We start from the raw sequence: 27,662 nt of genomic DNA, 5'->3' as shown, positions 1-27,662 counted from the left end.
AAGACAATCGTAAAGTACGATCAGCAGAACAAACTACAAATCCAATACTTCTAGAATAAATTTAGAAATTTAAATGGCTTTCACAGTATCTTTCGAAAGTTCAATTTTAAAGTGGGGTCTGCCTTTGTGCGACTAAATATGGTTAGTACGACGGTACAATCTGAAATCTTTCCTATTTTAGTATAATATGAATAAAGGTCGGGGTATACGGGTAACCCGTTAAATTTAATGATTGAACTTTATCATTGTGAATGTATCAAGTGCGTTGTACGAGAGTTGCACGATCGTTTATTATGGGTTTTTATAACAATCCTTAAAAAAAAAAGATCTTATTATTTACCAAATTCGATTTCACATTAAAAATTTTAATAAAAAAAATGGAAATATTAAAATCATAAATAACTTTATTTAGATTTACAATATACTTAAACTTATTCAAGAATTCATCGACATGATTTTAATATTGAACAGTAATTATAGATAACCATAAATAGGATGATATAGTGATTGACGATACGTAACTATACCGTAAATAGTAGTTTATTGTGGTTTGATAACGCAGTTATAATTTATAAATTCATAAGATATAAAAAATGTATATATATACAAACTTTTAGCGTACGTTTAACGTTCATTTTTTTCTTTAAACAAATAAATAAATAAATTCGAAACTCCTATTTACGTTTTAAATAACACTTTCAAAAATGTCTAAACTTCCCGCTGATTGCCTCTTCGAAATTTTTGAATTTTTGGCAAATGACAAAGAAAGTTTATATTCTTGCTTATTAGTAAATAAACTTTGGAGTACTATTTCCGTAAGAATTTTATGGAGAGATAGTACGAATTATAATTTTCAAACGCTTAAAACTTTAATAAAATGTCTCCCAAACGAATCAAAAGAAATTATTTCCAAGACTGAAATTGATTTTTCAATCTCAATTTCAAAACCCATGTTTAATTACCCATCATTTTGTAAAATTTTATTAATTTGTGAAATTCATCGTAAATTTGAATCCCTCTTTCCTTCACCAGAAAATTTAATTAAAAATTATACTTTAATTGAAATATATAAATTATTTATGAATATTACAGAATTAAAAATTTTTTCAAGTATTAATCCTGAAATTTTTCATCATTTAATTCAATATTGTCATAATATAAAATCACTTACTATAGAATTTTGTGATAATACTATTTCTAATGGTTTAAAAGAATTTTTATTTTCTATTCAAAATAATTTAAAATATTTTAATATTATACAAGATAATCAATTCAATAATAGTCCTGATATCACAGATTTGATTTCCTCATTTACAACAAACCTTTATAATACTGTAAATGAATATCATTATTATGCAGATAATATTTCATTCTCATTTATTAAGAATTTCATTAATTTACAAGTACTTGAATTAGAAAATTATGATATAACAATAGATGTTTTTGAAAAATTATCAACTTTCATTTTTCCACATTTAAAAATTTTTAAAATTGATGTCAATAATGTGAATTATAATTTTGCAATAAAATTTTTAATGAACAACGGAAAGAATCTAAGAGAACTTTCTTTTTGTGAAATAATGGGAGAAAACGATAATTTATTAAATTTAATGATAGCAAAGTTTTGTGTTAATCTTAAAGTACTTTCTATTGGATTCTTTTATGATGAATTGGAGACATTTAAAATTATTTTAAACTCTTGTAAATATTTAGAAACTATTAAAATTTGGTTGGATGAAGCTGATTTATTATATGAAAAGGTAGCTTTGGAAACAATTGCAAATTATTCTCCTGAAAATATGAATAGAATAGAATTATTATACTTTCCTCGTCCTTACACGAAAAAATTACTTCCAGAAGAGTTAGATTCGTTTTTTATAAATTGGTCCAAACGTGTACCATACTTTCCAATCACTATAATTATTAATAGATTTCATCATACTAAAAGTTTAGATACTGAAGAAGAAAATTTGAATATAATTGATAAATATATTAGATCAAAAGTTATTAAGAAATTTATAGTTTCAATAGAAAAGGATGAAGGTGTTGTTGAGTGTTTCATTAGATCAGATGAATATTAGCTAGATAAATATAATAATATTGGTATTATAATGAATTAGATGGTAAATTATTTGTACTGTAAAAATAAATAACTATTATATGAATAAATATTATTAATTTATATTTTTTTTTAAAACCAGAAAATGTAATAACGTGTATAAATTAAATATAAATGTCAAAACACAAATACCTTATTCTTCTGAAAACTTTTTTGCACATAATGCTGGTCAAGGTCATCATAACGTTGATCAAAATCGATATATTTTCGGAGGAATTAGACAAATTATTTCACGTGACGCATAAATATCAATGATTTTCACGGCGCGTCGGCGCGACCAACTGGTAAACATGAGATAACCCAATCTCGAGCACATTTTTATTGTTGATTAATATTAAAATATATGTACTTGTCACAACAAAATAATTTAAATTCAAATTCCTTCTATCATTTAACATCCAAATATTTAATTTTACTGCTTAAATTTCATATTTTCATTTGGAAAAACTAAAAAAGGTAAATGAGAGTCGGTTCAAATTGATTGAATAATCATAAGACAAGTCGTTCATTCAACTATTATTTCATAATATTCATACTTCCTTTTTATTCTTTTACCATTGGTTAGTGTGAGTCATTCTCAAATCGACTTATTGTTCAATAACATGGCGAACGAAACTTTGTAGTTGATGCTCTTTATCGAAAATAAACATTTTAGTACTATTTTTAGACTAAAATTTCACCCATGTCTAATATATTTGTTTTAAAAAATGTGTGACAAACTTATTGGATTGATAGTTAAAATTTTGAAATCTCCCATGATGATCGTGTAATTATGTTTGTTTTGTTTGGATAGTATTGCTTTGAGTTTGGCTGTACAAGCCATTTTCATTTCTTTATCTTTGCTGAAACTTGCGAAATCGGGACTGTGATCTATACATTTCACATCCACAGGTTCTAAAAGGAAATTAGATTTGTAATTTTCGTAAAGTATAATGAATCTCTTGAGACAGCTGTTACACTTCTTAAAATCTCAAATCAGAACAAAATTATTAGGTGAGGCATCTTAAGAAACTTAATTACAACATGATTATAATTAACACACAAGTAATTGTTATATACAGATGAAATGTTCTTATCTGAGTAAGAAATATGAAATTAGGTGAACTAATTAATAAAAAATCACCTCCAAGAATTGAACTTGGACACAGCAATTGTGGAACCAACGGTGATGGATTTTGTTTGAGTTAATAAGTTATTAAGGAAAGAACTCAGCAAAGGAATGAAATAAAGGGTATCACATGTGAAGAAGGAAATCACATGAGATAGATCAAATGATCACAAGAAAGGTAAATTTTACAAGACAAAGGATCTCTCTGACACCAATTAGCACAGTGCAATGCTTCATGGGCGATGCAAATGATCCCCTTATAAAATTTATCTATCTAAGAATGGTCAAATGATCAAGAAAGGGTAAATTTTTACAAGACAAAGGATCTCTCTGACACCAATCGCTATGCTTCATGGGCGATGCAAACGATCCCCTTGTAAAAATTATCCATCTAAGAATGGTCAAGTAATCCCAAGTTGACCAAAGGGGAAAGATTACGTCTCCATGCTATATTTGGTAAGCAATGGGCCAAGCTACGTAATATAAGATAATTTATAAGCTATTGGGAGATTAAAAGGAGAATAATATTGAATAAATGGATTATGTTATAAAGTAAAGCATAAAAAAAGAGAAGAACACGAATTATAAAATTAAGAAAATAAAGAAAAGTAAGAAGAATTGATAATAATGTGGATAAGATATAAAAGAGAATTGATAAAGAGATAGATAATAATAAATTTTTGAAATAGTGAAATATATTAGAAATAGAAGGAAGAGAAGGGAGAAGTTTAAGAATAATAGTAGTTAAGAATTTCAATGAAATAAAAATTAAAACAATGATGTTGTTGAGGAGATTGGTATTTATGAGAATAATAATAAAAAGAATGTAAAAAAGTAATGGTAGATATTGAAGTAATGATAGATGGTGGAAAGTTTCAGGATTGTTATAACATTTGTTAACTGGTATTTCATTGAAAATAGTGGTGATAATATTTGGACAAAGTTGATAAGACATTTTGTAAATTTTGATATTTGAAAGAAATCTTGTTATTTGAAAAATAATATTTGAAATGAAATTTTGGATTTGATACAGTTGATATTGATATTTGAAAATTTGATTTTTTCCTTAAGGAAATTTAAGGGTATATATACTTGTAAAAAAATTTTTTGTATTACATAAGACACTAATTATAAAATAGATGATCAGTAACTTGTCATGATTCAAAAAAATAAAGATCATGTATGAGTCATATTTTGTTACAATAAGAATTAGCTAGTAAAATGATTAATAATATATAATTGTGGCTTATAATATATACTATCAATATGATTTACCCCTATAAACAAGTAACACTGATATATTCACTTATACATATTGGTTAATATATCATTTGACTAATATCCCTTAAAAAAATTTTTTCAGAAAAGTGATCATTTATCGGAGTTTTTTCCAGAATTTTTTTATAGGGATCTATTACAACAGAAATTATAGAAAATTTATTGATTTTATAAAAACTATTATCTTCAGTTTTAAAATTACCTTCATCAGGAACTTTAATATATGAAGTACTTTGTAAAATTTATATGATGTAAAATTACAGTAAAATTAAAATTAGGGAGTACTTGAGTACTTAGAATTATGCATAATAATATTTAGTTATTGTATTGTAGTTAGAAAAACACTTGTAAATAATATTTATAAATATGAGTCACATTTGTCATATTATTGATTCATAAGCTAATTGATCTGAAACTAGTACTGATAATGAATACTTATTATTTATAATATCGGAAAACTACATATTAAAGTAATATTAAAATTATTTTATCTAGAATATAAATTATATTGCTTGTATAAATTCGATTATAGAATTATAGATTCAATATTTTGCAAATACTCATAAAAATAAAACATTGAATATAAAAAAAAAAGTATAATTTACATTTTTCGTTAATTCTTATTTTAATTAAAAAATTTTACAAAAAAAAAGATGAGATTTTTAATTACGATTATCTTTGGAAATTGTATAACAGTACCGATTTTTTTGTAAAATAAAAAAATTAATTTAGTATATTACACGTGAAAACTGATTTTAAAAGTACGGATATTAAAAATCACTTGCTTGGATAAAGTTTTATCAAATCAATGTTATCCATTTTTTTTCTCTTGATAAAGTCTCTAAATTTTTTTGATAATATTTTTGACGTTAATCATGGGCTATAAAATTTAGGAATATACGTTTAAATCTTACTAATATTGTATGGTAGTCCATATTATGTATGTAAATAGTATAATAGCGAAAATGATAACAAATATACTGTTTTATTTGGTTATTTGGTATAACATTAAAAACTATAAAAGTGTCATCGGGATATCGGTAATATGACATGAGGTATCAATCCTATATGTAACTTATTTCCGACTATCTGCGCCAAAAATTGGTTAGATATCGGAATTGCAGATCATTAACATATCAGATCGCAATATAATAACATATCGTACAGATATCAAGTATATGATATCGGAGAGATACCTCATCATTCAACCCATTCAACCCGTGATAATATTGTCATTTACTGTAGTAGGAGAAGTAGAAAACGGAAATAATCCTCAAGCAAATGGTGGAGCTGGAGATTCGAAAAAAACAAAAGAGTTACAAGATGTTTACAACGATTTGTCTCCAGAAACGAGGACTTATTGTAATGGTCTTAGAAGCAACAAAAAAAGGAGGAATATTTGAAATTGATTCTAGCTGAGAGAAGTGTGGAAAACTAGTATGTTATATTTTATTTATTATTTTTTTTAAATTAGCCAAGCTTTTATCAATAAAATAGGTATTGGTCATTAATAATTTTTTTGCCAGTATAGCTGTTCTTTTTATAATCACCGGTCTTATTGCACTATTCAAAGGAAAATTGAATTATAATAGAACGTGTTTCCTTTGTATTCAAATAACTTTTTTATATAGTTCTATTAAACGTAAAATAGTAATCTTGTAATACGAATTATTACCATAGGAGGAAAGGGTACTTCATATAAATACTTTGAATCTGGAAGGTTCGCTCTATATGTGTTACTCGATGAAAATAGATTATCCTAATGGATTGTGAATATTAATGGAGGTCTCTCATTTCCAATCAAGTAAACTACTAAATGGCAAATCCATTCGATTCATTAGAAAACTTATACTTGACCATTTGGTACAGTCTTTATTGTGGCTGAATCACAACCGGAAGTCCATATTCCAATAATCCATGATTAAGAAGTAAAAGATGTCAGTTCCGCTTTGGTTAGTAAGAACGATTGTGGTACTTTAACATAGCAAGCGTTACTGATTACTTGTTGACGAGAATGTTAGAATTGAGTTTGTTGATTGAAACAGAACTATTAAAAGGTATTAAGCTTAAAATTATCACGAAAGTAATAACAAAAATTTTAGACATTATTGATATAGTTGTTTTAATAATAAATGGATGATGAGTGTTAATTCATACACTTTTATATATTAGTCCGTGAACTTGATAATTCAGAAACAATAAATATCCCTAAATTGAATTAATTGAAAAAATATTAGGTAAAGTTACCATAATATCTCTATATATATTTCCTATACCTTTCATATTTTCTTTCACCTAAGTTATCTTTCATCTTTATTTTAACAATGACTGATTATTACACTATGTAATCATTGAAATATAATGAATTGCAAAAAAATAATATTAAAGTTCGAAAGAATGAAAGTGAAGTATACATGAATGATAAAGTATGCGATCAAAAGACGGACCTACTGATTTCAAACATAGGTTGTTTAAGCGATACATTAAAAAGTGCATTTGAATTGGTAGATAAGCAGGCAGAAATCACAATTGAAATATTGGATCATATGAAACGTCAAGAGGCTCGGCTTAGTGAATTAGAAAGTCAAAAAGTTCGAATGGATCGTATAGAGGCTCGTCTATATCAACTAGAGTGTAAAATGAATAAAGTCGATTTTCTAAGTGACTCTAGAGATTGGGTTGGTATGTTTATGACAAACTTAGCAGGAAAGTATGGAGAGAGAGAATTGTTTGATGCTGAGACAGTTCTTGAGAAAGAAATGGATTTAACGGATCATGAGATTAAATCTATTCAAAGTTACATAATTATCTATTAAATATTGGAATGTCAACCAAAGATATCAAATTATTACGCGAATTGAAAGACAAAGCAATGAACTATTCCATAACAATGGGCAAACTTTAACAGAGGCTTTAAAGCGACTAAACGATCTGCTTCCAAACGACGTGGACAAATACAAGACTCCATTACAAAGAACTCTTAAGAAAATTGACACTTGGCACGGCACTTGGCGTAAATAATTTTTTCTTGTTGAATATATTGAAATTTTAACACTAGATTGTAAAATTTATTTTCGTTGATTGTTATAGATGCAGCTAAATCTTTAATGTTAATTAATTAACTTGCTTGTAAATAAATGCTTTATATTAAATAAAAAGATTTATTCGCTATTGCTTTGATTCTTCAATATTTACATTTTCTTGTAGATTATAATTTGGCTTGCATTCGTAAAACGTTCAAAAACGGCTGTTTTATTGTGTAACAAGCGAAACATATGATATTATCAAAGAAGTTTCTATGTTAATATACAGTACATTGATTATAAACACCTATTTTTTCTTGATTATCTCTTCTACATGACGTTTCTTATTTGCGGATTCATCACTACCTAATACCCTATCCTTGACAACCCACTATAACCTCCATCCTTATGCAACTCGGTCCGGTTCTTGAGAGTGTCTTCTGTTAGTGAGATTACACAAAGATTAAGAAAAATCCAAGTTAGTATTGCATAAACTTGAAAAATAAAAAACATCCCAAACCGAACTTTTCACCAGTCGTGACAATACCATATACATATTCATACTCATAGTCGAATGCTTCATCCGCCTTCCGCTTTTTCTTGAGCATGTTTATATTGATAATATCAGTTAGCACATGTACAGAGAGAAGAATAAAAAATCTACATTACTTACATCACATGAACTTTTACATTGCATAGATTTTTAGCCACTCCTTTACCCGGCTGGTTTTGCTTCCCTCAGTTATTCAAATTATTTCTTCGAATAAACCGTCTATGATTTTTTGATTGCATAATATACACGACCAGAACTTTCAGCACCAGTTACCATCATCTGAGGTAAGATAAGCAAATCTTATTTTTAATTTTATAAAATGTGATTGGTTTTACAACTGCTCAAATACTAGTATAAATATTTTTGTTTTGTTTAATTAACAAGATTAATAGGGTAAGAAATCAATCCTTTACCTATTCATTTTTTATTTAGGAATAATAAGTGTAAACTTGTCTTCTACTATATACTAAATTCTAATTAAAAAAATTTTTTACATTATTTATAATGTCTAATGCCTATTTTATATATAAGAAATACTTATAAAAGGGGTTAACTGTATATTAAAATTAAATATTTATTAATAAAATTAAAATAATACTAATAAAAAATTATATAAAATTAATAATTTTATAATATATATATGAATGGTTAAATTTTGTTTAAAATAATAGTAAAAATTTACGGATCCATTCATGGAAAATGTAAATAATTCGATAAATTCCGGAAATATGGAATATAAAAAACCTGTTTTTTTTTAGAAAAAAAAAATTATATAAAATTTTCAATTAAGCATATAATTTTAAAAATGCAGTGACGCAATAATTTATTTAAACACAAATTAGTTTTTTTACTTAAATCACCGGGGGTGATCATCACCGTTGGCCGGAATTATCAATTTTTACCGGAACTATATTTTTCAATGCTGGTCAATCGTCGTAATTTCAGTCACCGGTGATCATCACCCTCATAGTTAGAAAAATTCTATAATTAAAATGTTTGTAAATTTTATTAATACCAATGTAAATTGTTTGCAAATTTTATGCAAATTAACTAACGTTACTATATCATTAATGAAAGTTAAAAAGAAAATTTATTATTTTAGTTAGTTAAAGTAATATGTACAATATATTGCTAGATTACTAAATGATTCCTTATCTTCTAAAATTAGAAATAATTGCATTAAAAAAATTAACTAATCTCAAATTCATCTGATCGAATCTCAGTCAGGATTTTGGCTTTCAAGAATGGGATTCTGCATTATCGGGATTTTAGGTGCCAACTGTCGATGTTATGCTTTTTGGGCGACTTTTTTTACAGGGATTACATTATAATCATGAGAATATTTTCATGTCATAAAAAAATCTTTGCATACGCTAATTACGCTATACAAAATAAATAACAAATAAATCACTATCATAATTTTTAAAAAAATTAACAATATAGAATAATTTTGATATTATAAATTACTTTATTTGCTTCCTTAATATTCTTAATATTAAAATTGTCTATTGGTATAATTACTTAATAGTTAATAAATTTTGGTTACATTGAACTTTATGAAACATAACTATACTTGTTTTAAGACGCATTTCCAATCATTCAATTTGGATTTGGAAAGTATTTGGATTTTAAAATTCGTTAATTAAATTCAGCCAACTATTTTAATCCTACTTTAATAATTTAACATTTAAAACAATTTAAATAAAAAAAATTCAAAAACTTTATAATATGATAAAAAAAGAAAATAAAGCTAAGTAAATTATCATCTATATAAAAAACAATCATAAGAAATTAATTAGTTATCCACAGCGACAGTAAGTATTATTTCTTTATAATTTGAAATACTTCGTAATCTTCAATTAAGAATGTATCGCTTGTATTTCTAATCTTTTTCACGTAATTTCCTTGCTTACACCTGCAAAAATTATAATCTCCATGTTCTAGATATTCTCTTGAACTTCTAGCTTGAAATCGTATAACATATATATCAATATCACCATTAAATGTGGGTCCAAAATTAAACTTATAATACAAAGCTTTATCCCTATTTGTTACGTGACTTAAGATTAAATCTTTAAAGTTATCTTTGTTTTTAAAAGAAAATATAAAGCTGTCTTTTGTTATACCAAATTCGCCACGATTATGTGACTTCCAAATCAAAGGATTATATCCTCCAATAATTTCTTCCGTCTCTTTTATTTTAATAAATGTAACAGTAAGAGGTTTATTATCACATAATTCATGAAATTTATGAGGAGTAAATCCATCTCTGCTTCCCCTTAATAATAATTTAAATTCATATGGTAAATATAATTCTCTTGCATAAGCATATTTGCTTTTAGTATCTTTTTTATCAATCCATCTTGAAATTAGAGAAACGATATTTAAGTTAACAATTTTTGAATCAACGATTCCATCAATATTTCTATTTCTAGGAAGCAAAATATTATTACTTGGTTCAACATTAGAATCCAGATAAGATCCCAATAATTCTTCGTATAGTTGTTGTTTCAAAAGTTTTTTATATGGATGAACTTTTTGAAAAAAGTCTTCGGATGAAAGACTGAAAAATCGAATTAATGGTAAATAATGTTTCAAAGTATTTTCCAATATTTTGAAATCATCATCTGACCAAGTTGTAGGATCTGGAAGAAGTGTAGGATTTTTTTCAAGTCCCCATTTTAATACATGTTCCCAAATTTCAATTTCTTTCATTTGTAAATCATCTCTTTTAATGAGTGAAACCAAAGAATTTTCAGGAAGTGAAGTAAAGTCAAATGAATTAAATACTTTTTCAGGTGATTTAGCCATGAAATCTGTACAAAATTTCTGAAGTTCTAATAAAGAATTCGATTGAAAACTTTTTTGGTGAGTAAGTTCAAAATGTTGTTCAATCCATTCATATTTATTTTCAATCAAATAATCTTGTAAATAATCAACTAATTCTTGAAGAAGAATTTCATCGGAAGCGACTAAAACTTCTAAAATTTCTGAAGGTTCATGTTCATTTAATGAAATTATTCCGCCATAAATATACCTACATTATAAATAATTTATGGTAAGTTTAAAATACATATATTATTACTACAGTAATAAAAATTAGAATTTAACTTGCTTTAAAATAATCTGAAAGATTTCTGGTGTGATATTTGGCAATTTAACGTGAGTTAATATATTATTATTATTATTTCTACTTGAAGTCAAAATTCGTCGTAAAAATGGAGAACGGTAACACAGGATAATCATGTGAGCACGGAATATTTTTACATGTGGATCACTACCAACTTCAATTGTAACATCATAATATTCATCATCAGCCAAAATTTCAATATAATTTTGACTTAACCTAGAAAAAAATTGTCTTGACATAATTATATTTCTTTTTGAAAGTGTGAGAAAAAATGTAAGCAATTTTGTACCAAAAGCAAGTTGCAAATCTATTTACATGTTGATCCAAACAGTCATTCCAGATAAGGATAGATTAAAGGCATGTAAAACTTATTTGTATCACAGCCACTAATTCTACGTCTTGATTACAATCAATCTTTTGCATCTTTAGTAATACAAAATAAGGTCATATAAACGAATTAAAACACTTATTATTTACTTATTTAAACTCTATTAAGTATTAAGTATACTGCCTGGAAAGACAATAATTCATCATATATTATTGAATTATTAAATATATAATGCTATGTGTAGTAATTAAATAAAAATGAGGATTACAATTAGTCAAGTAAATTTACTTTTATTACTTTTATTATAACTATAACTAATATATCATCAGAATTGAACTTGGATCATAATAATTGTAAATGATTAAATATTTTAATCCGAATTTTAATGATTTAATTAATTGCCAATCCGACTAAAATTGTAAATATATTTTAGAAAATGTACTTGTCCAGATATCCTGATTCCTTACAAATCATGCAAAAATTCCCTATGAAAAAACAGCAAGTCGAAGAGGAGTTGTGTCGAGTTAACTAAAAAAGTATATTATGGTCTGAAATCGATATTGAGTATGATGTAGATAATAAAACTATACTTCTCTATTAACAAAATTAATAATAATATTTTCGTGTAAAACAAGTGGAGATAATATTTTTCTTTTGGATGAGTAACTTTATAAGCGAAATATCATGCGAAAATAATATTTCTTTTACGTGGAACAAGTAACTTTTTTGACTTTATTATCGACTATCAATCAGTTGCAGAAGAGTTTAATAAATTATACGATAATTATTTACTATACATACGCAGTAGTAGTATTTTACAAATCATATTGTGACGTACTATACTTTTTTGGTTGACCCGACAGTCCCGACACCACTCCTTTTCGTATTACTCATGATAATCGTTCATCTTGTACAAGTCTGTATGGAAATCATACAGTTTTTTGATATTAAATAGCCATACGATTTTGTTTAATGCATTAAAAATGACGTTTTAATTATAATAAACGTAAATACTGTATAGTTTTTTTTTGAATATATGGTATAATTTTTACATTATATTAATGTTTCAATTTGTGCCAATTATGTACGAGACGAAGCAATTTTTATCATAATAATAACTGTGCAACTAAATATTTAATTATCAAAATGAGATATTATCCCTAACGTTAATTCTGATAAAATTTTAAAATTAAATACATTGTTTATATAAATAACACACATGTACACATTTGAACTATAACAAAATACATATTTATATAAAAAATTTCATGCTATAAATATTGTAGATAATTAAAATGTGTAGATTTCTCTACATGTATATCATAGAAAAACATGGTATAACCATATAAGTTATCGATATGCACCTTAGTTATATACTTATTCATCATTTAAGCCAAAGGCATGGTTGTTTACAATTTGAAATACTTCATAATCTTCAATTGTAAATCTTCCTTCTTCATTTCTTATCTTTTTTTCATAACTCTTTTGTTTACACGAAGAATAATTATATTCTCTATCTTCCCTTGGTTCAATACCTCCCTTCATCACATACAAATCAAGATCATCATAAAATGTAGGACCAAAGCTATTTTTGTAATATATAGCTTTATCCATATTTTTTACATGACTTAAAATTAGATCACGGAAGTTATCTTTATTCTTAAAAGAAAATATGAAGCTATCCTTTGTTTTACCACATCGACCAGTACTATATGACTTCCAAACCAAAGGATTATATCCCCCAATAATTTCTCCCGTCTCTTTTATTTTAATGAATGTAACAGTATGAGATATATCATCACATAATTCATGAAATTTTTTAGGAGTAAATCCATCTCTGCTTCCTCTTAATAATAATTTAAATTCATATGGTAAATATAATTCTCTTGCATAAGCATATTTATTATTAATATCTATTTTATCAATCCATCTTGAAATTAGAGAAACGATATTTAAGTTAACAATTTTTGAATCAATAATTCCATCAATATTTTTATATCTAGGAAGTAAAATATTATTACTTGGTTCAACGTTAGAATCCAGATAAGATCCTAATAATTCTTCATATAATTGTTGTTCCAAAAGCTTTTTATATGGGTAAACTTTTTGAAAGAAATCTTCAGATGAAAGACTAAAAAATCGAATTAATGGTAAACAATACTGCAGAGTATTTTCCATTATTTTGAAATCATCATCTGACCAAGTTATAGGATCCGGAAGAAGTGTAGGATTTTTTTCAAGTCCCCATTTTAATACATGTTCCCAAATTTCAATTTCTTTCATTTGTAAATCATCTTTTATAATAAGTGAAATTAGAGAAGCTTCAGGAAGTGAAGCAAAATCTAGCGATTTAAATACTTTTTCGGGAAATTTATCCATGAAATCTGTACAATAATTTTGAAGTTCTAAGAGAGAATTAGATTGAAAGCTTGTTCGGTAAGTAAGCTCAAAATGTTGCTCAATCCATTCAAATTTATTTTCAATTAAATAATCTTGTAAATAATCAACTAGTTCGTGAAGAAGTAGTTCATCAGCAGCAGTCAAAATTTTTAGAATTTCTGAAGGTTCTTGTCCATTTAATGAAATAATACCGCCATAAATATATCTATATTATAAAAAAAAAATTATATAATAAATAAAAATGTTTAAAATACTGACTAAGTTATAATATGACTTACTTTAAAATAATCTGAAAAATTTCTGGTGAGATATTTGGCAACTTAATGTGAGCTACAACATCATTATTATTACTTCTACTTGAAATCGTTCGTCGTAAAAATGGAGAACGGTAACACAGGACGATCATATGTGCACGGAATATTCTCACATTTGGGTCTTTACCAACTTCAATTGTAATATCATAATATTCTTCATCTCTCAAAATTTCAATATAATTTTGACTTAATCTAGAAAAAAATCGTCTTGACATTTCTGTATTGTATTTAAGAAAAGAAAGAGGATTAAAATAATTTTTGGATTAGATGTAAGTTGCAAATCCTATTTAAATAAAATCAAAAGTTTGTATCACTGTATTACAAATATGGATAAATCAAGTATATGTCGATCAAAAAATTGATTCAGTAAAATCTTTAAATTTATTTTAAGATTCTATTTCAAAATAGAGTTCTTCCCAAAATTATGATATTACGTTATATTAAGTATTTTATAATGAAAAAATTCGAATAATGTATATATTGTAATAAAATATTTTTTTATTATATTAACCGGAATATAAATACAGCTTTTTCTTATGATTGTATCACTACTCAATAGAGATTTAGAAGGAAATAAAGCAGATATAAAATATAATCATTATTATCATTGTAACTAAGAGATATAAATGACAATTTTAATTGTGACATTTGGAATTAGAACTATACCGACAAAGTGATACTCTTATTATCATGTGAGAAGATAAGTATTGGCTAATTTAGCCAGGATTTTATTTTGTTAATTTTTTTTAGTATATACCATTTAATTACTCTTTATTTATTGTATTCATATTCTACTTTTTTTCCACATTTTTCCGCATTCTAATCGATTGATAAATATTATTATTGAATCCACTGGTCGAAGTGGGATGATTTTGCATGAAGTTTATCACCCATAAATAGCTGGTGATCTCAATTGCAATTAAGAAATCTCCATTAAATTTAATTTATAGATTGAAACGGTAACTCTTCTCCCCTTCCCCTTCCCCTTCCCTTTTTTCTCCCACTCCTTCCCCATTCCCTTTCCCCTTCCCGGAACCGTCTTTCAGAAAAACAATGGTAAGTTTCGAAGCGAAACGCTTCGAAACTTTTTTAAATTTAAATTTTTTTTTTTTTAATTCTTTGTTGTAAGGAAACGTTTCTAAATTTAGTTGATTAATTTATAATGCATAAATTCCAAAAAAATTTTTATTAAATTTAAATATGTATGTATATAATGCATATCATATATTAAAATTTAATTAATTGAAATGATATTTAATTTACTTACAAGCCATTTATTTGCTTATTATTAAAAGTTTAAAATTTTACTATATAGACGAAATTAAAATTTATAGGCCTACATCCTACCTGATAGAAAATCTAAAATTGTATCGAATATTCCCTATAAAAATTTTGAATAAACAATGGTTTTTATTATGAAAATCTCTGACGTGCGATCAATTTTCAAAATAAATTTATAGGAATTCTTATGACGAATCTTTTTAAGTAGAATCTTCGTTTGAATAACGCTTGAGACCTGCTGCTATCCAGACATCGATATATCCACGAATGCAATGACCTAAATTGAATAACAATATTAACGCCGACAAAGTTGATACTTGTATTAATTATTTCCGTCATTATAAGAGATATATTATTTTAATAAATAAAATCTTATCACCTGGCTACTAATTGGTATTTAGGATTTTTTCCGCCAGTTATAAATTGGCGGATCAATTAGTATATCTAGGATGATAAAAAAGTTATATACTAAACTAGATCAGTAAATAACTAATACATAAACGCGACACAAGCTTTTTTTTGTTGACGTTCTCATTCTTTCTAAACTTTTTTTATATAAAAAATGCAACAAAAACTTTGTTAAGTATATTTTTTGGTATTAATCTTTGGAAATGTAATTTATTACCATGGCGATTTATCACATGCGAATAATATTTAAACTGAATAAATGTTGGTGTTTTTTTCTCTTTTTTTTAAGGTGAAATAGATATGAAACGTGACATTTGTACAAAATTTCTCTGATGTAAATTTACTACATATCACTCCACTTCGACCAGTAGAATTTATTATGCAAAATCTGAGAGGTAAAGAAATTTTATATGATATTCTTAACTCCTTAATTTTTTCTAATATCATTAGCTTTATTTTAATATAATTTACCTAATTTAAATCTAAAAAAATGAATAGTATATTGCAAAATAAATAAATAAGCTAATAGTATATCCTTTTTTGCGCAAATACTACTATTATTTAATAAATGAAAATTCGTATACCCTTATATATTATGCTAATATTTTATATGATAGTATTGTTCACAGTCATTTTCAATTTTAAATTATCACCTGCATATTCTTATCGTCCCTAAGTCTTTGCACACAAACGCAAAACAAAAGAAAAGTATAAGCTAATAACCTATTCATCCAACTTCATATTTGAAATACTTCATACTCTTCTATTGTAAACCTTTCTTCTGTATCTCTTATCTTTTTTTCATAACTTCGTTGTTTACAATGAAAAACATTGTATTCTTTTAAACCATCTTTCTCTTCCACATATAACAGAAGATCATCATCAAATGTAGGACCATATGCATTGTGATAAAGTAACGCTCGATTAGTATCTTTTACATGACTTAAAATTGAATTTTTAACATTATTTTTACTTTTAAAAGAAAAAATAAAACTATCCTTTGTTTTGCCCCATTTACCAAAAAAATTACCATGTGATTCCCATATCAAAGGATTATATGCTCCAATAATTTCTTCTGTTCCTTTTATTTTAATGAATGTAACAGTATGAGGTTTATAATCGCATAATTCATGAAATTTTTTAGGAGTAAATCCATCTTTAGTTCCTCTCAATAATAATTTAAATTTATATGGTAAATATAAATCTCTTGTATAAAAAAATTTATTATTAATATCAATTTTATCAATCCATCTTGAAATTATAGAAACGATATTCAAATTAACAATTTTTGAATCAATGATTCCATCAATATTTCTGTATCTAGGAAATAAAATATTATCATTTGGTTCACTATTAGAATTTAAGTATGAATTCAACAATTCTTCATATAGTTGATGCTTTAAAAGTTTCTTATATGGGTGAACTTTTTGTATAAATTCGTCAGAAGATAAACTGAAGAATCTAATTAAAGGTAAATAATGTTGCAAAGTATTTTCCATTATTTTGAAATCATCATCTGACCAAGTTGTAGGATCCGAAAGAAGCGTAGGATTTTTTTCAAGCCCCCATTTTAATACATGTTCCCAAATTTCAATTTCTTTCATTTGTAAATCATCTCTTTTAATAAGTGAAAGCAATGATTTCTCAGAAAGTGAAGTAAAATCAAGTGATTTAAATATTTTTTCAGGAAATTTAGCCATAAAATTTGTACAATATTGTTGAAGTGCTAATAAAGAATTAGATTGAAAACCTGTTTGATAAATTAATTCAAAATATTGTTCCATCCACTCAGATTTATTTTCAATTAAATAATCTTGTAAATAATCAACTAGTTCTTGAAGAAGAAGTTCATCAGCAGCAATCAAAACTTTTAAAATTTCAGAAGGTTCTTGTTCATTTAATAAAATGGTACCTCCATAAATATATCTGTATTATGAAAAATTATATGATAAATATAAAATATTAATATACTGACAAAGATTTATGATAACTTACTTTAAAATAACCTGAAAAATTTCTGAAGAGACATTTGGCAGCTTAATGTGAGCTAAAATATCATTATTATTACTTCTACTTGAAATCGTTCGTCGTAAAAATGGAGAACGGTAACACAGGATGATCATGTGTGCACGGAATATTTTTACATTTGGGTCTTTACCAACTTCAATTGTAATATCATAATATTCATCATCATCCAAAATTTCAATATAATTTTGACTTAATCTAGAAAAAAATTGGTTTGACATTTTTGTATTGTATTCAAAAAGAGAAAGAGGATTAAAATAATATTTGGATTGGATGTAAGTTGCAAATCCTATTTAAATAAAATCAAAAGTTTGTATCACTGTATCACAAATATGGATAAATTAAATACAGTATATGTAATACTAGCTTCGCTTAAAAATCAAATAAACGTGTGAATACGGAAAATTCAAATTTATTTCAAGATTTTGTTTCATATAAAATTTAATTATATTTTTGATTGTATTTTTTTTTTGAATTCTTTCAAATTATATTAAGTATTTGTATTTTATAATGAAACAGTTCGAATGATAATAGCTTTCTTTTATGGTTTTACCTCTATGATTTGGAAGATAATACTGTAACTAAGAGATATAAATGATTTATCATTATTTATAAAATTCCTTTTTATTATAAATATGTGTTAAAAGAAGAGTATTATAAACTTAAACAATTTTAATGTTCAGTTCAAATTATGAATTTTATTAACAAAATTTGAGATGAAAAAGAACGTTGCGAAAACGTTTTTATTGATAATTTAATTATAAAAAGTTCTTATTTATTTTTTATTTAAATATAAAAATATTATTTAAAATTTACGATATGTATAAATACATTTTCTAAAGTAAACTGAATTTACAATTTATAATAATAAATAAATTTAAAAACTACATGAAATATGTTTGGATTATTAATTACGTAGACATATTTTACACATTTACATAAAATCCATGTTGAGTCCTTAAAATTATATAAAATAGTGTATGTAAATTTTATATAGAACTTTTTATATAAAACTCCTTTCACTGCTGTATAAAAAATAACAATTCTAAAGGTATGATAAAATTAAGATACTAAAAAATTTGCATAATTAACTCAATTATGGTTAAATAATATTTATTATAGATTCAAATGTCATGATTTTATAAATGAACAAGTTCAAAATAAATCACATTTTATATATTTTACATTTTATAGTCCTAACTCCCCTTTAAACATGAACTCTTGTTAATACACAATAAATGTGCCACAGGAAAGACTAAATCGCAATTTTATTATGAGTTTAAATTCATATAATTCATATTCAATATTCAATATTAATATTAATATTAATTTTCACACGTTTCATATGAATATTAATGTTGATAATGACAAGTAACCTCGGACAAATCATTATTTTGAAAAAATTACCCAAAAATCGGAAATTTATGATCAGCAAAATTAAATTCTAGCTTTATGCAGAAAAACAATTTAATTAATTTAATTTCTAACTAGCAGTTGCCCGTTGCTTCGCACCGGGAGTAGTAGTATTACTATATAATATTAAATTTTTAGTCACAATTAGAAGCTCACTTTGATTAATAATTAGATTATGAGAGTAATAAAATATAAATTAATTTAAATAAAATAATATGCAGGTAAATATTGTTATGTATCTATATAATTAAAAACAATCTCATCAAAAAAAATATTTTTATGTGAATTTTTATTTTTATTTTTATTAAACAGTAATAGTTAGCGAAAACAAATTTTATAAACATATCAAAAATGAAAAAGTAAAATAAAAAAATGAACTAAACTATCAGAAGAATCTACTTCGACGGTGGGGCAATTAAATACGAAACTATTAAAGATATAACCAACTACACCTAAAAACCATTTCTTTAATTAACCCACTACCTCCCATACACTAGCCGAAACTTGGTAAGTTGAAGCCCGCCCTGCAGAAGAAAGTAAAATTGACCCTATAAAATTATATAAATCAACTACTAAAATCTACGATGGCGCTACGAAATAAGATTAGTATAAAATTCTATTATATTTTTGCCAAAATAAATGTAATTTCTAACACTATCTAAAGAATCATAATGAATAATATTATTATTACTACTATTATTATTAGGTAATGAACGAACGCTTTTAAACTTTAATTTTTTCTTTTTAGTCAACCCTAACGAACGTTCAAATTCCTTCAGGTGCGAACACCGTGGAATCCAAACCTCTTCAAATATTTCATTGAAAATAAACTGTCTCATTTGAATCAAAACAACAGCAACATTTTTCTTTGTGGTCCAAGAATTCAACAAATCTGAAAGTGACATAGGTATAATTCCTTTAATAATGTCAATAAAAGTAAACACGTTAGGATCATATGATATATCCCATATATCAAGCGCCATAAGAGCATTGAAATCTTGTATATTATCATTATATTCTAATATCCAAGTCAAGAGATGATTAATAGTTTTATCTCTAATATTGTTAATGATATCATAATGACCACTACACGTCCATACGTGATTAAAGGTTTCATCATACAATCCACATATAGGGCACATCCAACCATCATATAAGTCAAGCAAAGATTTCTTCATCTGTTCAATTGTAGGAATTTCTTCAATTAACAAGTGAACTTTTTGAGCTTTCATTTTAGAAGAAGAAACAGAAGTTTCATTGTTATTTATATCACAATTTAAACAACTAAATGTGGATGTCCAGTCAACTTCTAACGTGCGATATTTAGAATTTCTATTCAGATTAATAAATTTTTCTAATCCTTTGTAGTTGCATAAATTTTTCAAAAATGAACGCAGCTTATTTTCAATAATAATACCATTCCAACAAGGAAGAACTTTCATCAAACAAGCGTTTCGTCTAAAAACTATATAGCGATCTTGATCAGTATGCGCAATTTTCGCCAAATTATCTACATAATTATTACCCAAATCATCACCATGAGCAGCAACCTTAAACATTTCCACATGCAAGTTCAATGTTAATATAATTCTACATAAAATAGCCCATAAGAAATTATTATTAGCCTTAAAGTATTCTCGTGAGGTTTGAGAAAATCTTGATTTCTTTAATGTGTTAAATTGTGTAATAACGTTAAGCGAATCTGTATTAATCCTAACTTTGCTATTTTTTGGAACAACGCTTAATGCTAAAAGGACAGCTAATAATTCTCCTCTATACGCAGAAGGCCATTTATCAATAGTAGAATAAAATTCGACATGAGGTATATCAAATAAATCACTAATCTGAGCGAACGCGCAACTAATATTACATTGTTCAGTACCTAATTCTATTAATGATCCGTCGGTATAAAACTCAAAAATATAATAATTGTTGTTGTCAAAAGGAGCTAATGTGCGTTGTATAATTAACAAATCATTTCTTGAAGTTGAAGAATCTAATAGATCCAAAATTATATTCTCTTGCAATTGTGGAGAAATCACGTGATTTTGCGTTAACGCTCGATGTATAATATCATATTTCTTTTTTGCAAAATCAAAAATATTAAAAATATTGAATTCTATTAAGTTTGTAAGTTGACTAGGCGCAAATTGAGAATCTGTTAATAAGGGTACTAAACATTCCCAGTCAGCAGAAAACGTACAAGGTGATCGTGTTGATAATGATGCATTAGCAGCACATCCATATTCCATACATTGATATATATAAGTATGTGTATCAGTACATCGAGACATATCAACATGAAAATGTTTAATAACAGGTCGTTGTGTTTCATCTATTCCTTGAATTTTACCAATAAGTACAGAGTTGAATTGTGGATTATAAAATGCTATTAAAGATCTATTCTTTTTAGTAATATCATATGATCGAGTCTCTTCCACATTATCAACACGAGCGCTAAATAATTGTGTTATATTATGATTCAAATGAACACCATCTAAAGTAATTAAAGATCTAATATCTGAATACCATTTAGTTTCTCTCCGTTGTGAAAAAATAGGAATATAAGCCTTAATAAGTATTTCTTTCCATAATAATAAACGAGATTTGTCACCCGAAATAATTTGATCTAAAAATAAAATTTTCTTTTCACGAAGTCTCTCCTTATGTTTAGAATAATATGCATTGTCTACCACATCTTCTAAAGGAATTTTACCACCTTTAATTGTTGGAAAAGTATTACTATCTAAATTTTCTAACGAAATATTATTATCATGACATAATAAAAGCATATTAAGAATATAATTATTTTTTCGTGTATGCGGAACACGATTATAAGGAAGTTTTTTTATCAATGGGCGTGATGTCCATAATTGGGCCTGTAAGGATTTTAAACGAATTTCAGTAACTTTTCCTAATAGACCATTGTCGTTAAGTTGAATACAAAAATCAGTAATCTTGGCTTGAAGTTGATTGTCGTAAAAATCTCTATATCCATATATATAAGGATTATCGAGTATAGCATTAGGCGCAGAACGAGCGAATTTTAATTTGTTTTTAAACATCCTTCTAAAAGGAATTATTAAAGATTCAGTTTGTGTTTTCGATAAAGCCATAACTTGTGACCAGTATTCAACTCGAGGAACGATAATTCTATTAAATATATATAAAATATGTTTATCAGTAATTTTCTTTTTATACATAAGATTAACTAAATGGTCTATTTCATTCTTGATCTTGAACATCAAATAATTTCCATCATGTTCAATATTGAAATACACTCCCAGAATACGCATAGGTTCGTGTGGATGTTTGGCTTTAATATTAATTTCTTCACGACCAAACTTGATTGAAATTTTGTCATTATAATTATGAGAATATTTACGCTTCTCAGTTGTAGTCCTTATCATAAGCTCAGACTTTTCTTTGTTAATTTGAATATCATTAAGACGATAAAATGTATCAGCGATGTATAACATTTTTTCCAATTTTGACTTTTCATCAGTAATCCATTGAGTATCATCCATATACGCCATAATGGAAACATTTTGTTGATTAAGAACACCTTCTTCTTGAACAACTGATTTTGATATACAAGAAATATTATATCCCAATTGTTGTTTATCAATTTCTGCTAAAAGAGGATCGTAATAAATACACCAAAGCAACGGTGAAATTACTTCTCCTTGATCAATTCCTGTAAGAACATCATAAGATGCAGTTTTTCCATATGCAGTGATTACTTGATTTTTTCTATCTTTAAAAAGTTCTAAAATGAGGGATGAAAAATCGTTAGGAATTTTAATTCTATCCATCGCTTTTTTGAGTTGAAAAATGTTCACACGATCATAAGCCTTTCCCATATCCTGAGAGAGTATCCATAATTCATTATTATTATCGATTGAATCTTGAATAACTTCATTCATAATCCTTATCGGTTCAAATGTTGATTGTTTAGGCAGACCAGCGAATTGATTTGCCTTTAATACGTTATTATCTTTCAAAATAATTGCTAAACGACGATTTAGCAAGGAAATAAGTGCTTTTCGAGTGGTTTCTAAAAGAGTAATAGGGCGAGAGTTTGATAATTCACAATTAAAGGGTTTAGGTTTAGCAATAGGAAAGACCGTCGCTTCTTTCCATTGTTTTGGTAAAAATCCTAATTCTATAATTTTACAAATTAAATAATATAAAATATGATTACAATCATCACTTAGATGTTTCAACATTTCATTTGACACGCCTGAAGGTCCTGTCGCTTTTCCATTAGATAGTTGTCGAATAATATCTAACCATTCATCATAAGATGGAGCGTCCATAATACTAGAATATATATTTTCGTTAATATGAGGCTGTGGTTTATATTGTTCTTTCCATCTGCCTTGTATTGGTTTCTTTCTATTAACAGAGCCCGCCACTGTTTGAAAATGACGATTTGTTTCTTCCAATATTTTTATGTGAATTAACACCCAGATAATCATTTGTCATAAATTTACAACAATTGTGGATATTTTTTATGTTGATCATTTGTTGATCATTGTCAAAAATTTTAACTCCGGCAAGAAATTTTTTGAATTTCAAGAAATTCTCTGTTGCCAATCATTCCCTAATTTACTATTGATCTAGCCATTTTGGTAAAAAAAGGTTCATTTAATCTTTAAGTTCTTAGTCTTAGTACTTAGTACTAAGTACTTAGTACAGTACAGTACATTGAACAATCATTATGGAAACTTTTTGCGCTGAGTTCTTCTGTGCTACTAAAAATCATTATTGACTTGATAGATCATGAAGAAATTTACATTTCTTACTTTTATGTTGATCATCAAAAAATTTTTTTACACGAACAAAAAAAATTTCTAATATTTTCTAGTGAAATTAATTAATTATTTTATTAGAAAAAAAATCAAAAAAAAAATGGGAACTATTTAATTTTAAGCAAAGATATTATTTATTTTAGCAATAAATTAAAAAAAAATTTTTTATTTTACGGGATAAAAAAATATGAACATTTTTAATTTTAATTTAACGTGGTAACACAGGCAATTAATTGATTTACGTTTTCGCATTTTTTTTATGAAAATTATTAATAAAAAACGTTTTTACAACATTTTTGTTAAAACAATTAAAAAACATTTACCTACTTTTTTTTAAATAGGTCACTTTTTATAATTTTTTAATAATAGAATAAATTGAGCAATTTTTATTAAAATAATAAAAATTTTTTTAATTTAGAAAAAGAAATTGGCCAATTTTCTATTGAAAAATAAATTTTTTTTTCAATTTTTATAAAAAAAATTGCCCAATTTTTTATCATAAAAAAACTAGCAGCTACTTACTGTTAATTAGCACCATATACCAATATATTATTATTAAAAAAAATCACCAAAAAATTTTATCATATTTATTGTCCTATAAAAAATTTTCTGGGTAAATTCCAATAAATGATCATTTTTCTAGTTTTCATTCCAAAAGAACTCCAATATGTGATCAATTTTCTAAAAATTTTTTATAGGATTGTTATTAAAAAAAAAAGAAACTTTTTTACAAATCTCATTAAATATAATCTATAGTTATAAAAAATTTTTATTAATGGTAACTAAAAAGAATCTTACTAAAACATTAATTATCTATTATCAATCTATCATTAATTAAATAGAAAAAAATCTTGGAAAATATTTTTCATAATGATCTATTACTAAAAAAAATCCAAAGATTTTTTTATATGCATCTATTAGCAATATCAATCAATTATTATTAAAAAAAATCTCAAATAAATTTATTATATCTGTCTATTTTACTACCAATAAATTTGTCATTAAAAAGATCTCAGAAATTTTTTTATACTAATCTATTGAATCTATTGTTATTAGAAAAAGTCCCAGGGAATTTTTTAGATCCATTATATTATACCAATTTATTGTTATTAAAAAAATCTCTAAATAATTAAAACAAATAAAAATATTAAATAAATTAGCATATTTTTTATTATTTATATATAATTAAAAATAATAACAATTACTCCTTCTTTTAAATAATACCATTATTTAACATTTTTCTATATGCAATTTTACAATTACTAGTATTTAAACAACTAAGGATATAAATTCATAATGATGGCATGTAAACAATTTACTCTAATCTAGTATTTAAAATATCATCAACTATGTCAATAGGATTAAATTCTATATTTCTTTATAGTATTAGGTATATTTAGTTCTTCACACAATCCATTTTCTCCATCCTGAAAGATTGGATTTTGTAAATCTATAAAATCTTAGTAGTAGTATATGGCGATGTGTTAAATTTCGAATTTAAAAAATTTAAAAGCAGTTTTCAAATAAAAAAAAAAGTTTATATTAATGTTAAGTATATTAAGTTTAAAAGTAGTTACAATTATATAAAGTCTAAAAAATATAAAAGTAATTACATAAAAAGTTCAAGTCTAAAAGTCTAAAAATTCCATATGGCAAAAGTCATTTATGGCACCATACAACAATGTGACAGGATGGTCGGGATGTTGAAAAAAATGACATAACTACCTAAGGTTCAAAAGTCTGCACCACTACTAAAAAACAATCATTAACTTAATAAGTTAATAATAGTCTATTACCAATCTACTGTTATTAAAAAAGAGTCTCAAGAATTTTTATTATATCTATTTATTGTCTACTGGTATTAAAAAAAAATTACCAAAACTTTTATCATATCTATTGTTATTAAATAAAAAAAAAATCACAGAAAATTCTATATCTATATATTATACTATAAAACCCCAGAAAATTTTTTTATATCTATCTATTGTATTATACTGATCTATTGTTATTAAAAAATGATTCCAAAAATTTTTTATACTTATTGTTACAGTATTGTTACTAAAAAAAATATCAGAACAAAGAATTTTCCATCTATTATATTCTGATAGAAAACTTATTTTACCAAATTATTTTTTTTTACCAACCTATTATATTAAAAAATTCCAGAAAATTCTTTTTTATACCATACTGATCTATTGTATTAAAAAAAATCCCAGAAATTTTTTTTGTATCCATTATACTATATTGATCTATTGACTCTAGTCTACTTCAGAATTAATTGATTGGCATTTTGATCACAAAAACTAAAAACTAACAAAAATTTGCGATTAAAGTTCAATTTTGAGCAGATGATTTATTGATCGTGATAAACTATTAACCAACCAATTAATTAGTATTTTGTTGTTTTTGTTTATTTCTGTCAGTATTATCTACTTGATCAAAACGATCTACGTTTTTGGTGGTTCACGTTGAACGGTCAGTTGGTCATAATTTTTAGTGTAACTGATCAAAAATCACGATCAAAAGTAGAAAAAAAATTCAGAAAATTTTTTTATATCTATCTATTATATATACTATACCAATCTATTATTAAAAAAAATCCCAGGAAATTTTTTATATCTATCTATTGTATTATCCTAATCTATTGTTATTAAGAAAAGATTCCAAAAAATCATTTATACCTATCTATTCTACTATACTCATCTATTTTTACTAAAAAAAAAACACAAAGAATTTTCTCTCTATTATGCTATACCAATTAATTTGTCATAAATCTCAGAAATTATTTTTTTACCAACTTATTGTATTAAAAAAATTCCAGCAAACTTTTTATATCTATCCATTATTCTATTGACTCTATTGTTAAAAAAAATCTCAAAATATATTTATACCAATCTATTATTAAAAAAATTCCAAAAAATTTTTTATATCTATTCATTTTACTATACCAATCTAATATAAAAAAAATCCTAGAAAAATTTTTTTATATCTATCTATTGTATACACTGATCTATTCTTATTAAAAAATGATTTCAAAACTTTATTAGTAAGTTTCAAAGCAAAAAAGTGCTTTGAGCTTTTTTTAAAAAATTAAATTAATATTTTTTTGTTGTTTATTTGAATTAATAAATACCACTTTCCTATACTAAACATATATTAACCAAATTAATTAATCAGCTATGATCAGTAAGATTATTAATATTATTATTGAATCAACCTCTAATTTTTAGCATAAATTTTATTTTCAGCATAAAACTCACAGATCCAAATGCACACTAATTTTTTATTAAAAAAAATGGATCATCAGATTTTTTAATAAAAAAATTGGTTCATTTTTATTAAAAAAAAATCAGTTTTTTTTGTTAAAAAATAAACATCAACATACCGATTTTTTTAACAAAAATCGTTTCATTTATTAAAAAAAAAATCAGTTTTATTAAAAAAAAATCGGTAGTCTATTTTTTCATT

At 25.3% G+C, this 27,662-nt stretch overlaps 7 protein-coding genes across 7 annotated transcripts; 3 read left to right on the top strand and 4 right to left on the bottom strand.

Moving 5' to 3' along the window:
• Nucleotides 1-704: 704 nt before the first annotated feature.
• OCT59_029132 (uncharacterized protein) lies at nt 705-2,081 on the top strand (the record flags this gene model as incomplete). The annotated part of the gene is made up of 1 exon (XM_066141718.1): nt 705-2,081. One exon carries the CDS (start codon nt 705-707, stop codon nt 2,079-2,081), a length of 1,377 nt encoding a protein of 458 aa, XP_065994503.1.
• A 3,602-nt stretch (nt 2,082-5,683) lies between these two features.
• OCT59_029131 (uncharacterized protein) lies at nt 5,684-5,908 on the top strand (the record flags this gene model as incomplete). Its single annotated transcript, XM_066141711.1, has 1 exon — nt 5,684-5,908. One exon carries the CDS (start codon nt 5,684-5,686, stop codon nt 5,906-5,908), a length of 225 nt encoding a protein of 74 aa, XP_065994502.1.
• Nucleotides 5,909-6,919: 1,011 nt separating this feature from the next.
• OCT59_029130 (uncharacterized protein) lies at nt 6,920-7,321 on the top strand (the record flags this gene model as incomplete). Its single annotated transcript, XM_025311146.1, has 1 exon — nt 6,920-7,321. One exon carries the CDS (start codon nt 6,920-6,922, stop codon nt 7,319-7,321), a length of 402 nt encoding a protein of 133 aa, XP_025174561.1.
• Nucleotides 7,322-9,902: 2,581 nt separating this feature from the next.
• On the bottom strand, nt 9,903-11,450 carry OCT59_029129 (uncharacterized protein; the record flags this gene model as incomplete). Its single annotated transcript, XM_066141694.1, has 3 exons — nt 9,903-10,273; nt 10,535-11,118; nt 11,197-11,450. The coding sequence occupies 3 exons, from the start codon at nt 11,448-11,450 to the stop codon at nt 9,903-9,905; spliced, it is 1,209 nt and encodes a 402-aa protein (XP_065994501.1).
• A 1,466-nt stretch (nt 11,451-12,916) lies between these two features.
• Nucleotides 12,917-14,513, bottom strand: OCT59_029128 (uncharacterized protein; the record flags this gene model as incomplete). Its single annotated transcript, XM_066141685.1, has 2 exons — nt 14,218-14,513; nt 12,917-14,144 (listed from the first exon to the last, which is right to left on the bottom strand). The coding sequence occupies exons 1-2, from the start codon at nt 14,466-14,468 to the stop codon at nt 12,917-12,919; spliced, it is 1,479 nt and encodes a 492-aa protein (XP_065994500.1). The 5' UTR covers nt 14,469-14,513.
• A 2,166-nt stretch (nt 14,514-16,679) lies between these two features.
• Nucleotides 16,680-18,188, bottom strand: OCT59_029127 (uncharacterized protein; the record flags this gene model as incomplete). The annotated part of the gene is made up of 2 exons (XM_066141681.1): nt 16,680-17,868; nt 17,938-18,188. The coding sequence occupies 2 exons, from the start codon at nt 18,186-18,188 to the stop codon at nt 16,680-16,682; spliced, it is 1,440 nt and encodes a 479-aa protein (XP_065994499.1).
• A 5,216-nt stretch (nt 18,189-23,404) lies between these two features.
• OCT59_029126 (uncharacterized protein) lies at nt 23,405-23,861 on the bottom strand (the record flags this gene model as incomplete). The annotated part of the gene is made up of 2 exons (XM_066141673.1): nt 23,405-23,437; nt 23,508-23,861. 2 exons carry the CDS (start codon nt 23,859-23,861, stop codon nt 23,405-23,407), a joined length of 387 nt encoding a protein of 128 aa, XP_065994498.1.
• Nucleotides 23,862-27,662: the final 3,801 nt, after the last annotated feature.

The sequence above is a fragment of the Rhizophagus irregularis genome, chromosome 9, assembly GCF_026210795.1.
Source record: "Rhizophagus irregularis chromosome 9, complete sequence".
Classification (NCBI taxonomy): domain Eukaryota; kingdom Fungi; phylum Glomeromycota; class Glomeromycetes; order Glomerales; family Glomeraceae; genus Rhizophagus; species Rhizophagus irregularis.
Note: the sequence above shows the minus strand (reverse complement) of the source record. Positions and strands in the feature narration are given on the sequence as shown.